The sequence below is a fragment of the Pagrus major genome, chromosome 21 (genome assembly GCF_040436345.1).
Source record: "Pagrus major chromosome 21, Pma_NU_1.0".
Classification (NCBI taxonomy): domain Eukaryota; kingdom Metazoa; phylum Chordata; class Actinopteri; order Spariformes; family Sparidae; genus Pagrus; species Pagrus major.
The window spans coordinates 18,527,526-18,543,281 of NC_133235.1; the positions used below are offsets into that span (position 1 = coordinate 18,527,526).

Genomic DNA, 15,756 nt, shown 5'->3' on the forward strand with positions numbered 1-15,756 from the left:
AAATGTGTTTTTTAGGAAATGTTACATGTTGTGAAATGTTATTCTGTTTTTTAAAATATAGAGTTTTGACCGTCATAAATCCTTAAAAACAAGTCTAAAGGTCTAAATTTCTGCAATATTACTCCAACAAGAGGAAATTGTGTATTTGTCGGGGACTATGAGCACATTTGGTGATCTATTGAGTATTTCTGGCAGCAGGATCTCATATATGGGATTGTTGTTGCATTAATGTTTTTAATATATTTTGGTGAGGGAGTATTGTTTATCTGATTTTGGCTACACGGGCAGTACTGGTTTTGGTCTCTTCATGGGATTTGTTGACATTAAGAAAACTGTAAAATATCGTCTGATCAACCTCTAAGCGACCATGTTTTGGATTCTCTGACAACATGCTGAATAAATACAACTTTCCCTTTCCTTAGATGGCAGTGGTGATTTGAGTCAGTCCCAGGTCATTGGAGTCCTCCCAGCCCTGATAGGGCATAGAGGACATGTCCATGGCTAGTCATACGGGCCTGGCCTGCCTCGCGTCTCCCCGGCCTTCTGTGGGACATGAGTGGTCCCGCAGGGTGCTCCTCACCCGGCTCACCCCTTGTGAATCACCATGTCCTTGAGCACCGGGGCAGCAAAAGTCCCTGAAGCACCTCTTGAAGTTCTCGTCCAGGAAGGCGTAGAGGATGGGGTTGAGGCTGCTGTTGGTGTAGCCCAGCGCCACGCAGAAAAAGTAGGCAGCCATGACGGCGGTGGTCTCGGGCACGTTGCCTGAAAGCGCCTTGACCAAGATGAAGATGTGGATGGGCGTCCAGCACACCACGAAGACTGCGACCACCACCAGCACAAGTCGAGTGATCCGGCGGAGGTTGCGGTCCTTCTCGCGTGAGCCGGACAGCAGGCGCACGCTCTTCAGCCGCATGACCATCAAAGTGTAGCAGACGGTGATGATGATGACGGGCGCCACAAAGGCGAAGATGAAGACACAGATCTTCATCAGGGTGTCCCAGTAGATGTAGGGTTCAGGGAACTGTAGGGCACACTCTGTCGTCCCTGTTCAAACAGAGGTAACAACAAATCGACCATTGAACTAAATGCTAATGGTAAACTTGCTCACAATGCTAAAACTGTGATGATTAGCAGGTCCATTATAATGTTTACCATGTTTACAGGGATTTGGTCATGAATCAAAGTGTTGGACAAATAATTGGATGAATGTTTTATTTTAAGTTCCCCGTTTAAATAAGCAATAAGCAGTTAAATGTATAAATGTTTATACACTTAAATTGATTTTATTCCACTATAATTCATTATAATCACTGTTGTAAAATGTAGCTACCCAAAAGTTATACTTGAGTAAAAGTAAAAATATAATAATGCTAATATTACTCTTAAAGTATCTAATCATAGATAGATTATACTTAAGTATCAAAAGTAATTTTCTGGCAGAAATTGTATGTCAGTATCAAAAGTACTTGTCTGATCATCCAGTTGCACCACTTTGGCTCTGGTGCAGCATGCAATCTGCAAAGTAACTAGTTACAAAACTTATCGAATAAACGTAATGGAGTAAAAACGCGTAAAAAACAAGTAAATATGCCTAAAAATGTAGTGGAGTGGATGTAAAAATTAGCAGAGAAATCGAAATAGTAAAATAAAAGTACCTCAAAATTGCACTTGAATACAGTACTTGAGTAAATGTACTTAGTTCCATTCTGTCACTGACTATAATGTGGTTGAACGTAGCTTTAATCACATTTTAAGTGGTTATCAATGTGCGCCATTTATCAGCAATTATAGCTTCTCTCTTCTCATAAAGACAAATTTAGTTAAATTATAACGGTGTCATCTTGTCAATCATGATCTGCTTTTACATCAGCCCCCGCTTACTGTGGATAATGGATGCTCCTGTCTTTCCTAATGTGTCTGCTTGTCACAGTGTGATGTACTTGTTTTATTGTCTTCTTCTTTGTGTTCTTTCACTTTGCAAGTCAGTTGGCTTGTCTGTCTATCATAGATGCATTAGATTCAGATTTATGCTTTATTGTCCTCTATATAGGAAAATTATTTTCACAGTCTGTAGTAACATTACGACCACTAAAGTCTACTACAGTGTGCCCAGGCTAGATTAACAGATTGGTTGTCTGTATCTGAGGCCCAGGGGGGAGGAGGGTGAAGCAGATGGATGAGGGGGTTGCAGCGGTTGTATGCAATGGTCAGTGCTCTGCGAGTGGAAACAGTGTCAATGAGGGCTGGCAGGTCTGGAGAGAGGATACCAATTATGTCAGAGGATTTATCTGTGATTTTCAGGAGCTTGTTTCTATTAGTGAGGGTGAGCAGTACAGGACCATGGGTTCAATAATACTCCGGCAAAGAAGAAGCAGGAGACTGAGAAAGCCCTAATTTTACAGATGGCAGAGCAACAACTGCATTACTGTGTTTGTAAACTACATATATAAGAAATGCTCAGTAGGTAAGTCAACCACATGGCGGCACTAGAGGTAAAGCCAGTAGGATTCATCCTCTGGAAACCATGACTGTCTTTATTGTATCTCAAGTGTCTGACCGATGGACATCGACATTCTTGCATAATGTCAGATCCTTTATTAGACTGTTGCTGAAAGAAAAAAAAACATCTTTCATGCTCTATTCTCCATCCGGGAGGACCCATTATGTCTGTCATTACCTATTCTAGTCAAGTAGCTGTAATGTAGGCTCTCATCAAACCTATAGAACATCCTCTTCATAGTATGAAGGATGCTTCCTGCAGCCAATTTAGATAATTCAAGGCGAGGATGCTGGAATACAGCAGGGCTTCAGGTGTGAAATTGTCTGCAGCTCATAGAGGGTCTTTAGGAGGTGGAACAAACCTGAAGAAACTTAGTAACTAAAGATGGAGTCTAACACCTGCGTAGCAGTATGAATGCATGCAAGAACAAGGTACCGTTATTGGTCTTGGTGCTGCCAAGTATCATGGCGGGGACCCCGGCAGCAGATGACAGCACCCAGATGATCACATTGATGATCTTGGCCTTGACGGGCGTGCGGAAATCCAAGGCCTTGATGGGGTGGCACACGGCCACGTAGCGGTCGACACTCATCATGGTCAGCGTGAAGATGCTGGTGAACATGTTGTAGTAATCGATGGAGATGAAGACTTTGCACGCCACCTCGCCGAACGGCCAGGAGCTGAGCAGGTAGTCGGTGCTCTGGAAGGGCATGGTGGTGGTGACCAGAGCATCAGCCACGGCCAGGTTGAAGATGTAGATGTTGGTGGCTGTTTTCATCTTGGTGTATCTATCACAGAGGGGAGGGATGTAGGAAACATGAAGTGGTTGAATGCTCTGATGTGTTTCACTTCTTGTTATTTAAATCCTTTAAAGGTCCAGTGTATAGGATTTAGTGGCATCTAGTGGTGCAGTTACACTTTGCAACCATCTCCAATATAATGGAACTAGATGGCACACAACAGCAATGTCTTTTTCTAGAAATCATAACCTGATAAGTCGCTGCGCAGAAGGAAGTGACTCAACTCATGGCAAGCCCCTAGGAAGAGCGCCAGGCTTTGAAGCCAACTTTTGTTGTGGCCAAACTGTGTAATGACGCACTACTTTTTCCCATAAGCTTACATTGTGAAAGAAGCATCGGTAAAGTGGTGGATAGATAATTTGGAAAGTCTAGAAAAGCCTCAAGATTGAATCATTTTATCGTTATTTAGTTAGCCAGGCGCCTAACCAGGAGCTAGTCTCTATAGTCTCTTGTGCAAACGCTCTATGGGCCCCACAACACAGAAGATTCAGATATTTTTATATCCAGGAAGTAGAGCAATTCTGGCTTCATGCGCCACTGAGCAGCTTTCATAGGAGCGTCCTTGATGGACGACAGGCTAGCTAACTAACTAAGCTAGGTAACTTTACAGCTCAGGAGGACGCCATTAATGCGGTAATACAGTTGGTGGGTGTAGTTTGGCAGAAAATAATTCCTAGCTGAACTGCAACGCTAGCTAGCTTAGTTAGACTAGTTAGCTAGCCTCTCGTACATCGGTAGATTCTGTCGTCCTTGAAAGAAAATAGTCCCTACATGAAACTGCTCACATCGAAGTCCGTGGATTATCTTGAGTAACCGGGTCATGATTTCTGAAAAGAGAAACGCTAATGACTTTTTCCAATCTGATTTTTTATTTTCGCACTTTGAGCTGAGTGCCATCTCGTTCCCTTATATTCCACATACTTCAGACTCTCCAAAAACTCGACAACTTACACCAAAACAATCTAGATGGATAAACAGCACCACAGGCCAGATGAAAATATCAATTTTTGATGTTTTGCGGTGAACTGTCCCTTTAAAAAAAAAAAAGGAGCCAGGTTAATTAAATCACTTTCAGAGATAAGGGTTATAGTTACAAGGGAGAACAGCTCTTTCCCTGAGCAAACAGATTATAAACAGATTGACTTCAGCAGCCAAATTACTGTATACACACAAAGAAAAACCAAGGGGATGAAAATAACCCCCACTGTTTTATTTCCCACCTCCTATTATCTCTTGTTAAATTAGAAGCTTTAATCACATCCCAAATGAGAAAAAGAAAAGATTTTTATGAGGCTTTAATCAAAACCTCACATGAAATGGAACAGATGAGCCTGGAGAGGAAATATTGACATTACAATCACTGCAAACCTTACAGTATAACGCTTTGTCCTCTCTGGTGAGGCAAAAAAAAAAAAAAAATAGCTCAGGATGCTGGATCCAGGGGTGATAAACACCTTTAAACATGCAAACTCCAAGAAAATACACATGCAAGCACATTTAATTTACACTCACATGTTCTACTTTATCATGGATTATCTCCATGTATGAATAAGCAGTGGATTTCTTATTATTCACGAGGCACATGCTCCTTAATATGGATATCTGACACATCAGCTCACCTGATGATGACATACATCACCAAACAGTTGCCCGCCAAGCCCACCACAAACACCACGGAGTACACGGCGACTATGATGGGGATGATGGGCGACATGGGCTCGGGCTCTGCGTCCCAGGTGCCGTTGGGTGTGTAGTTGAAGACGTCGGATAAGCCGGGTTGCCAGGTGAAGTTTGGGATGCACTCCTCCGGCTGTCCCGAGGGACACCTGTCCTCCTTGTGGATGTGCACCACGCCGCTCTCCATGGTGCTGACCGCTGCCTGCGCGTAAACTGACCGCTCAACTTCGACCGCCGTCGGCGAGAGAGGACAGCTGGATTTCCCGATGACTGCCACAAAACACACGGAGAGCAGACGTCTCTGTCAGCACAGTGACAACAGGAGCGCAACAGCCCCGCAGCTCAAGGACACCGTTAACAGATAAGCGTAAAAACACCGCCTTACCTGTTTTTACCTCCGCTGCCCTCCTCCCCAAAAAAAAGTTCTTCCAAACGCAACAGAGAATGATGAGGGTGACTTTCTCAGAGGACTCTCAGCCGCAGATTTAAAAAATCCAGATGTTGGATATATGGCAAAAGCAAAAGGTTTCTGGGGAAGTTGTGGACGAGCAGAGAAACCGCTGCCTGTGCCACCGCTGCGTCCCCGAAGGTGCGCACTGGAAGCCCGCACTGCTCATCCAGTGACATCAGAGGCTGAACACATATGACAGGCTCTCAAACATATGCATCTCAGTCAGCTGGAAGTACAGTGACTGCATGCATGTGGTTTTCTTCTAGGTAGATGCACCACTGGTGACCCTGTGACCACTGAAACATCTCTTTGGAAACCTTATTTGTCATTATGAGTTCACAAATGACCTGCAGGAAAAGTATTCTAGGGCTTTCATTATTGAATCACCTGCAGTTTATGTCATATTTTATAAAAACAACAGTGAATTTACTCACCAGGACTGAAGGATCAGCTATCCGCACCACAACAAGCTAAACAGGATGTACAAATGCAATTGATTCCCAATCAATCCTTTACTTACCTTATGATTCATGATTATGTTATTTAAAGCAACATTATGTAGACATTTCCCCCACAGTTTCTGAGTGCAACACTACTGTCTTAAAAACAAATCCCAGGTGCGTAACAATTAGTCAGATGCTAACTACAACCAAAACTCATTGCGTCGTGACAATGTTTCGTGTTGAAAACTTGTATCTTGAAGATAACATTCACCCGATTACAAGACACTGTACCATCAGAATGATCCTGAAGCTGTTATTTTTAGGTTAAAAAAGACAAAACACAACGTTGCTTTAAGATTATTGGATTGTTTTTTAACTAAAAAGGATTTTCACTACAGAGTACAACTGTGTCTTCTTTTAAAAGCAGACTAAAACACCTTTTTGCACAAGCTTTTGGATTGCTTGGAACAGGGAGCGCTTTATTAAAGATTTATTATTATTATTATATCTTTATTCCCTCTTAACAATAATAGTAACAATAACACATTTTTATCTGGTTCCTTTTTATTGTGTTACCTTCTCATCTTACATGTTTTTATTGTATTTTATTGTATCGTATACAGCAATAGTCATACCTGCATCAGGGCCGGACTTATTTGTTCAAGTGTGTTGCTTGCCTTTCAAATAGCCTGATGCGCCGCAGGTTTTCTTTTTGTTTTATTAGCTTTTGTTTATCTTAACTGAACCCCTTGAAAAACCCAAGCCCCTGCATGCACCTTTCCCATTTTATGTAATTGGGCACCTGAGAGGTTGCTTCATTATCCCCTGAACAGGGATTTTTTTGTTTCTTCTTTATTTTTGATGCATTTTAGTTGTTCAAATGGGTGTAATTTAGTACAACATCTCAAAGAGACCTGCCTATGTGTAAACACAGAGGGAGTTACAACAGAATCAGCTGTGTACCAGTACATTATAAAAGAAAGGTGACTGCCAAGTTGGAGATGCTGGGGAAGAGGCATTTTTGGATCGTTATTATCCAAGAATTTGGCATTCCCTGCAAATAAATATATTTTTTGTCTATATTTTATGTGAGTTGGAGCGGGTTTTACTGCCACTACCACCACATATGTATGGTGTTTGATTTTAATTTGTATTTCTAAAGGTGCTATTTGTAGAAAAGTCGATTTTTGAGTCTCATCCCCAACTCGTCAGAAACTGGTGCTTTGGGATGGTGGCCGACCCGTCCTACAATCACCAAAGCATCAGTTTTTGACAAACTTTCACAAATAGCTCCTTTAAGCACATTGAATAATGTGCTGTATAAATAAACTTGACTTAACTTGACTAAAAACAAATGTCTGTGATGCAATAAACTGTTTGTTTCTAACAGAAATGCATGATTCCAGCATGATTTGGTGCCGTTTGAGTAGTTATAAGGATATTTTGATAATCATATGAGTAAAACTGTGAATCGCAAACATTTTGTGCAGGATAATCGGGACATTAATTGTTCATATGATGCCGTGCCTGGTCTACAACCAAGCCTCTTCATTTACTATCATAAATGAAAAAACAGCAAATCCTCAGATTTAAGAAGCTAGAACCAGCAAATGTCTGACATTTTTATGAAATCAGTTTCTTTCACTCGACTATTTTATTCATTGTCTAACCGTGTACAAATTAGTGCTGCTGTAGGATGTTTGTCCTATCAGATGTTGAAGAGATATGAAGTAAGCAACCTTCAGTGCGTCCCAATAGCTCCACATTATATAGCAATGTGGAGAACAACATGGGCAGGAATGAGCACTATTATATGACCTCCCTGCTCCATTCTGGTCAGCACTGGAAGAGAAGTAAAGACTGCTGTTTACATCTTTCCTTCCAGCTCTCTTAGACCTTTCTCATGTGCATTGTTCTCACAACATTCATCCTTAGCAACACAAAATGCGACGGCACAGAGAGCTCCAAATGAAAAGAAAATTGAGCTCTAAATAAAGAAAACACCCCACGTCGACATAAATCACAGGCTACTCCTCCATAACCAGTCTCTGTGGTTTTTCCCTCCCAACAGATACACGACAGATTTCTAGCAGCAGTAATTAAGCGGGAGCTGTTTCCTTTCCCTCCTTTCATGCACTAGCACTCGTTGCTTAGAGACCCATCATGGCCAGGTGTTGCTTGAGTGACAAAGTCTTTTTGTAGGTGTGATGCTATTGTTAAGGGCCGTACCAGGCTGGACTTTGTTTGTCAGTACAAATATTTGATTCAACTTCTGTGAGGTCCTTCTTCAACCTTGAACTGGCGGTAATAACTCACATCTTTTCTCTTGCGAGAGCTGCAGAGGAGGAAAAACACAGTAACAGTGTTTACCCTCTACCCTAATAACACAGCAGCTGCAAAAGTCTGTTTGCACACAGATACAATCTGCTGCTCTTCCTCTGGCACTTGAAACAGGTCGTTTTATTTGAGTTCCAGAGGAGGAGAGGAAACGTTTGTTCTGTAGCCTCAAGCAAATGAGGCCGTGAATACATTTTGCATTTTACTGCCCTTTCCGTAATGACCTCTGAGGTGCTGACTATTCATTAAAAACGCTTCGATTAATGGTTTCGTGATGAAGTTAGAGTCTGATCATTTTCACATTTGAAGGGAAAATGAGTTATCGTTTGACAAACCTCTGCTTTGTTTTGAGTTTTCTCAAAGGATTGCAAAATGAGACAGACTATAAACAGAGTTTTTCAAGAGTGCTTCACCAGATGATTACAGTCTCATTTCGGTGCGTTTCGTTTATCGCTGCCATGGCCCTCCAACATGTACTATTTGGTTTCTGTGAACATTCCTTGCTGTGTACCTCATGGACAAGAGAAGCAGCCGCCTCAATTTCCGAGCAGCTCGTCCAGATAAAAGAAGCTCTCTCCAGCAGGAGCAGAATGTGGATTTCACAGACAGGAACACTTCCCCATCTTCATTTGATGCCACTATTATATTATTGATCGAACTTCAAACTATCCGCCCACCTTCCGACGCTCGGCCAGACCTGTTACACAAGGGATGAAATGCTGCTCACTGAGTACAACCTGCACAATTTACACATGATTTAAGCCTACAGGTCATCACCTTGTTTGAGAAATGCACTAAAACGGAAGGACTAGGAAAGAATTAGCAGCAGAAAACTGGGCATGACACCGACAGCGAATCAAGGAATGAAACAACAAAGAAGCATTAACAGATTTATCTGGTGCCAGCTAGGTGAGACCGCTGCAAAGCAAAAGACCACCGTTCGCGGCGGGGTTTAAACATTTGTGAGTGTGAAACCACTGGATATTTTGAGACCTTCAGAGGGGCAGATGCTCTAAGTTAAAAGGGGCACATGGACCTGGAGATGAATTGATCAAAAGAAAATTAATCGACAAGTCATTTGATAACAGATCTTTTTGTTTAAGTCATTTTTCAAACAAAATGTCAAACATTTGTTTGCTCCAGCTTCATTTCTTTTTGTTTCGATCCCGTCTCTTTACGAGGCATCTCTGCATGCTGAATGAAATTTCATGATAAATTAAAAAAATAGGATAAACAATAATAATAAATAAAAGATACACACAGTTATAACTGTGTAAGTTGCAAATTGAACTACATTGTAGACTGAGTAAAAGCTGTTTGATCGTGCATGCTTTTATATTCTTGAACATTTATGGCCTATTCTTCTTAAAAGGGAATAGAAAGAAAAACTTTCTGGAACACATTTGATTGCAAAGAATGTTCTGTTCTCCAAATTAGCAAAACATTTATTTCCTATTTCCTACAATTTACTACTAAGGAGAAAAAAAACCTTGAGCTCTCCCCTCTGCACGTACCTGCAAAACATGATCTCTTCCTAACCCTCACCAGACCATCACCACAGTGTTGTCACACATAAAATAGGAAATTGAACCTCAAGAAAACTAACAACATAAAGAAATAAAGTTTCAACATATCCACTGTTTCTCAAACTTACATTGCCAACTTTTATTCAGACGACTGGGTTGCCTATGGTTACCCCTTAAAGATAGGACTCATTGCAGTGCAGTGTCATCTTAAGACTTAATCTGGTACACAGTAGTTTATTTATTTCAAAGAGGTATTTCTTTCAAAGGTTTGGAGCGATTCAGGTCCAATCTCGTCCTTTCTGTTCTCCACACAGGATTCAGTTATCTGTTCCTAATGATGAGATGTAATTTCTTGAGTTAGTCTAAGATTGCACTCATTAAGATCCTTATGCAATCACGGCGGAGCTCATAATGTCTCATTTTCCTAAGATTTATATTCATCACGGCGCTTTGTGAGAATCTCCCCGGAGAGGGTGAGAGAAGAAAAAAAGAGGGGTTAAATGGCCTTTGTCCGTCACTTTCCAGTAAATATCTTTTACAGTCAATGTTCCTGAGCCCGGGAAAAAAGGCTTGTTTTTAGGCTGCATGAGAACACGTTTGTGTTTGAGTAAGCATCTATCCTCTCAGGTAAATCCCCCAGAAGATTACAGTCTTCTTACCTGGGAGGGCTTTTCTTAGAGCCGATCACAAACAACCAAAATCCTGCATTGTCCAGTCTTGTGTGCCACTTCTTGTACAATAATGATCTATTCAGCCATAAATGTTTGCACGTGGAGACCACTGCACGTATTTCACAAACACATGAGCACCATAATTACACCCTTCATGTTTGTGCGTCTCGTGTGTGAAAGCGGCTTTGTATGCAGACGCTGTTCCCCCTCACACAGATCATGACCTTCATCCACAGGTAACCAGATGGTGTGGTCACTTCAGGAGTGTCTGTGTCTGCTCTGGATGAAAATGACTTGGTTTGTGAAAATGTGATCAGCATGTGTTTTGTTTTTGCTTTGGGGAAAAATTCAGCTGCGGTTTGGCTCTGTCTTTGTTTTCCTGCACCAAGGACAACAATTTGGACCGTTTTCTTTTGTTCGTGCTTGTTTTTTAGACGAGCAGTCGGCAGTGTTACAGCACCGAGCAACATGGAAATTTTGTTAAAATCTGGCAGGTATTGAAAGAGCAGACAGCGTGCAAATATTCACTCAGATGCTGACAAACAGTACAAACCTAGAATTACAGGATCTGACGGTTGTGATAATGATGGTCTGATGGCTAAAACGTTCACCGTTATCTTACAGTTTTTCCCTTTCTTTTTTTAGTCTAATGTTGTTGTTAAAAGAGTGTGAAAGAACACTGTACATGTGTTGGCATATGTCATCTGATGGTTGCTACAGTACTCAATTAGTCACATGGAGACATATGATTCAATTAGACTCTGAACTAGCCCTTTATATTAATAGTCATTCCATTATGGCACATGTTGGTGACAATGACTCTTTCATTAATTGCTTAAAGCTGCATTAATCAGGTTTTGTTGGGCTTTTAGTTTAAGTTTAACATACAGTTTATTGACTTTGTAAAGTTGATAATATCTAACATGTAAGTAAATTATTGCCCGTTTACACATCCAGCAAACATGGAGCGTTATTATCATTCATTTGGAGTCGCATAAGTCCCATATTCACTCTCCTTCTGGCTCAGTTTTGGCCTCCACCAACTCCTTTTTAGTTGCTGAGCTCAACACCAGCTAGTCGCTAATTTTCTGTCTATGATTTGTTGTTAAGAAGGTAGTGCACACTGGGTTTACCTAACCTTTTTTCATGAAAATAGCCATCTGATGCAGGAAACATGCTTGAAAAGAGCAGTGAACTGAACCAAAACAGTAAAATTGAGGCTCATAGAACCAAAACAATTCGCTGAAAGATGCTAAAACACTCCACAGAGCTGAGAGTTGCTTGATAAATCTTTGTCACTATCAGAGACCCCATTTACATTACACACAGTCGTCTGACCCACTGTTCATGTTCCAATATTGATTTGCGCAGCTTCAAAGATATAATTTGTAAGAAATGCCCAGAATTTGAAGGTAGCTCCAAAACTGTATGAGGGCAGCATAACCATTTACTGCCGCTCACTTCTTTTTTAGCTATCTTTGGCTGTAGCTGCCATTTATCAAGTAGCTCAGTTACGGCTGAACACTGGACTGGGTCTGAACAAAGCCTCTGAGACCAACAGATTTCAGCTTGAAAACAGCACAGAGGTCATTTACAGGAGATTTGACCAGGATTATGATTCTGGGGATGAGATGACATGGCAGGAGGGGATAGGAGAGGCATGAAGCGGCAGAGGAGCAGCATGATAATATTTTCCCATCTTATCTCACATGTGTATCTTGTTACCACTTTAAAGGATTTATTCTTGGATAATAAGTATTGATTTAGGAATTAAAAAATGAATCGTGGGAAGTGACTTCACTGTATCAACAGTGCCACCGGTCAGGAGTCGCATTAAGTAAATGGATGACCGTCCCCCTCAGTGCTGTACAACCCTGGGAGTTTGACAGAGGTCAAAATCACAATGAAATGATTCAGCTTCACTCCAGGAACTACATATACTTTATACCAGCTCATACTTAACAGGCAGCTCACATGAGAACAAACTGTTCTTCATGAGGATTGTTCAGTACAGCCTGAAACTCCAGCCGAGTGTGACCGCAAAAAACCCAGCAGGAAAATGATTATAAAGCACCTGCACTCGGTCATAAGCGACACCTCTGAGAACATGGGGAATTGGATAATTCCGGTGTCCATGCGGCACAGTTGATTTCACAGCACAAGATAACAGGTATCCACAGACAGGAGCATCTTTTCCAGGCTTGGCAGCGGGCGGTAAATACTCTGGTATTTGTGATTCTCCTCGGTTGCAGCCTAAAATCGAGCTTCACGCCGCGTGGCAGTTGGCAGAGCCTTGTTTTGATCGTCACTATGGGAACGGACAGTCTCTGACCCATGGTTACAAGAGCAAAGGGATTTGATCGATGAAGCACGGCTACAATACTCTTCTCTCAGGGAGCTAATGTGGCAGTCTGGGCGGAGGGAGAAGTAAAAGATAAACAATTAGGAAACATGAACCAGGAACTTGTCTTTTAATGACCTGAATATTCATGAAACCTTGACATGAAACACCTTTCAGAGCGATATGAGACAGAACTGAATTGAGACGAGACATTGCCTCAGGGGGGATTCATCTATAAAGCCACCTCAGAGACTGACTGTGCACACAAACAGACAGTTTCACCCGCTGCCTTGACCCTGAACAGCAATTGTGGGTAGCATACTAAAAAAGGCAGTGGGGGAAGAAAAACCATCTGTTTCAGGGTCCAGAGTTCAATCAGCTGTTGCAGGTGAGCATGCACAGGGACCGCAGAGTGCCAGCCACTGTAAACAGCGCTGGGAGAGCAGAGCAGGGGCCGGGCAACTGCAGCCGGACGCACTGAGCCTCTGCATCAATATTGACTCTGTGTACATCCCAGCTCTCCAGACCTTTTAGATGTCAAAGCACGGGGGATGAGTGCATCAGAGTTTGAAAAGACTGAAACCTGATTTGAATGCCTGCTAATGAAGTTGAAGGACAGTTACATGGGTGAAAAACTGTAGGTGGAGGCTCTTTATCTACAAGGTTGAGAGCTGATAATCAGAAGAACATTGAGCTTAAGCAGAATTGCGTTCTTGACAGTCGGATGGTGAGTTCAGATTGAACGTTCTCAGTTTAACTCCAGTGCTGAAGGCATCTGGAAGCAGATTACCCGCGGGTACGCTGCTGCCAGCCCTGCCTTCTGGCTGTCGACGCAGCTGCGAGTTCAGCCGACAGTAGATGTTGTAAATACTAATGTCCCCAAAGTAAATGTATATCTACGGCAAATGGGATCTTTTTCAGGATTGGTTGTACATAATGTATAGAATATAGAAAAGCTTCAGTGGAGTCTTACAGTACTGTGATGATAATTATTGGGTGAAGTTTCGTGGTCCATACAGCTCATCTGGTGTAATCCAAGTCTCCAGAAGCCCCAAGATCCCAAATTGATTTGAAAAGGCGTTATTTACACCCTTTCTTTAAGCAAAAATTTAACTTCACCCGACTTTCCCTCAGTATGGGGGTGAGTAGATAATGACTGAATTTTCATTTTTTGGTGAGCTTATCCTTTAAGGTCTGGTTAGGTTTAGGCAAACAAACAAAACAAAAAACAAGTAGTATCAGGAAAATATCATATTATGGCTTTAAATACCTGTTTTGGTCGCCACAAACACAGCTGGAAAATGTCCTGACGTCTTGTTAAAAATATCACAAAGACGGCTGCAAAATGTCCCGACGGATGCTATAAATTGCCTGGTTCGGTTTGGTTGAGGTGTCCTTTGACATTAGTCTCTCGCTTTGCAGCCATCTCACCATTTTGCACACATTTATTTGTAGTCTTCAGCCCCGACCGACACTGACTCATGTGGCATGACTTGAGGCTTGTGATCATATTTTATGCAGCTCCCTCTGGACCTAAAAAGGGCTTCATACAACTGCTTTTCATACTGTGCATGCAGTAGTTCACCACAAGACATGTACACAGACTTTGATGTATAAAATCAGTGAATTTTCCCTTTATTATTTCTAAAATCACACAGTGCATTATGAGTAAATGCCTTTTAGCACACAACACACTGATAATGTCTCTGCGGTAATTATATTGTATTTATTTTACTGTCTCTGTCTGCAGCTGCTGTATGAATTTATATGCTCATGGGGACTGTTAGGCGAGTTATGCAAAGCTAAACAAATAATTATTCAGCGTGACTGAGAAAAGAAAACAAATAAGAATAATCACACCCATGGCTTTCCATACAAATGTGTAGTTTCCAAAACTGCACTGCTCCTCGTGGAGTCGTAAAGAACAAATTCAGCACTTGAACAATAGGAGGAATCTGTCGTTACATAAAGTTTATAACCGACTGTTACCACCGCTGTGTGTGCTGAATGAGCAGAAAGACTGACGAAAAGCATCTGCACGGTCAAGGTCAGATGAGAAGAGGTCAAACACCTCCAACTCTATTTAAGTTCTGATGGGAGAACACAGAACTCACAAGAGCAGTTTGTTCAGTACAGTAAGTCATGGTCAACAGGAGGCTTATGCGAGTTTATTTAACGGTCAAAGCCTCGCTGAAAACTGTCATATTGTTCAATTTTGAATGAAGAGTTTTTTCACTGTGTGCAGTTTTATTCTATCAAAACCTAGATGTATTTCTGTAATCTTCGAAGGATTGGACCAAGATGGCGACAAAGATTTGACGGCAAGTTATTCACAAGGATTGGAAGAAGTCTGGAGAGCTTTGTTTTTCACTCAGACAGGGTGACAGAGGTTGGAGACGTTGTTGCATGTGAAAGTAGGACTGCTGTCTTCTCAATAAATTGTTTGGATTACTCTATACCTACACCTACAAGCCAATGTGATCCATTATGTGTGAGAAGTGTCATGTTAATAGTTATCTGGTGTTTAATTAATTATTCAATAAAAAGCTGCATTAATAAATTAGTAAACTAGTTTATTAATCTATAAATGAATTAAATGTCTTAATGTATTTTTAAATGACATACTTATTGACTGTTTTATGTTGGGTTTTTTTTATTACCTTTTTAAAAGAAGCTCGATGCTACTATTTCTAGCAATTTGTTTGACCTTCCTCGTCTCTCTCGGTTGCCTCTTCAAGCCTGTGGATCGATTTGCTGAAGTTGTTTAATGCTGCTGGACTGTGGATTTCTTTGTGAAGGACTCGGGTCGGATTTTCCGCGACGAGTGCCTCGTCTCAGGGCCTCTCTCTGATCCGCTTAGAGAGAACAACAGTAGCCAAAGTTAGTTTAGAATTGGAGTCCATTGACAGAAACTAATGACCGGCTATTAGCACATTCACAGAGCTCCTTTAATTTATTTGATTTTAAATTCTTTTTAAAACTCACCTTTTTATTACCCCTTAAAATTTCA

General features: G+C 41.4%; 1 protein-coding gene across 1 annotated transcript; it reads right to left on the reverse strand.

Annotated features, from left to right (window-relative positions):
- Window positions 1-505: 505 nt before the first annotated feature.
- On the reverse strand, window positions 506-5,164 carry oprk1 (opioid receptor, kappa 1). Its single transcript, XM_073491420.1, has 3 exons — window positions 4,920-5,164; window positions 2,936-3,288; window positions 506-1,044 (listed from the first exon to the last, which is right to left on the reverse strand). Exons 1-3 carry the CDS (start codon window positions 5,162-5,164, stop codon window positions 506-508), a joined length of 1,137 nt encoding a protein of 378 aa, XP_073347521.1.
- Between the last annotated feature and the right edge of the window lie 10,592 nt (window positions 5,165-15,756).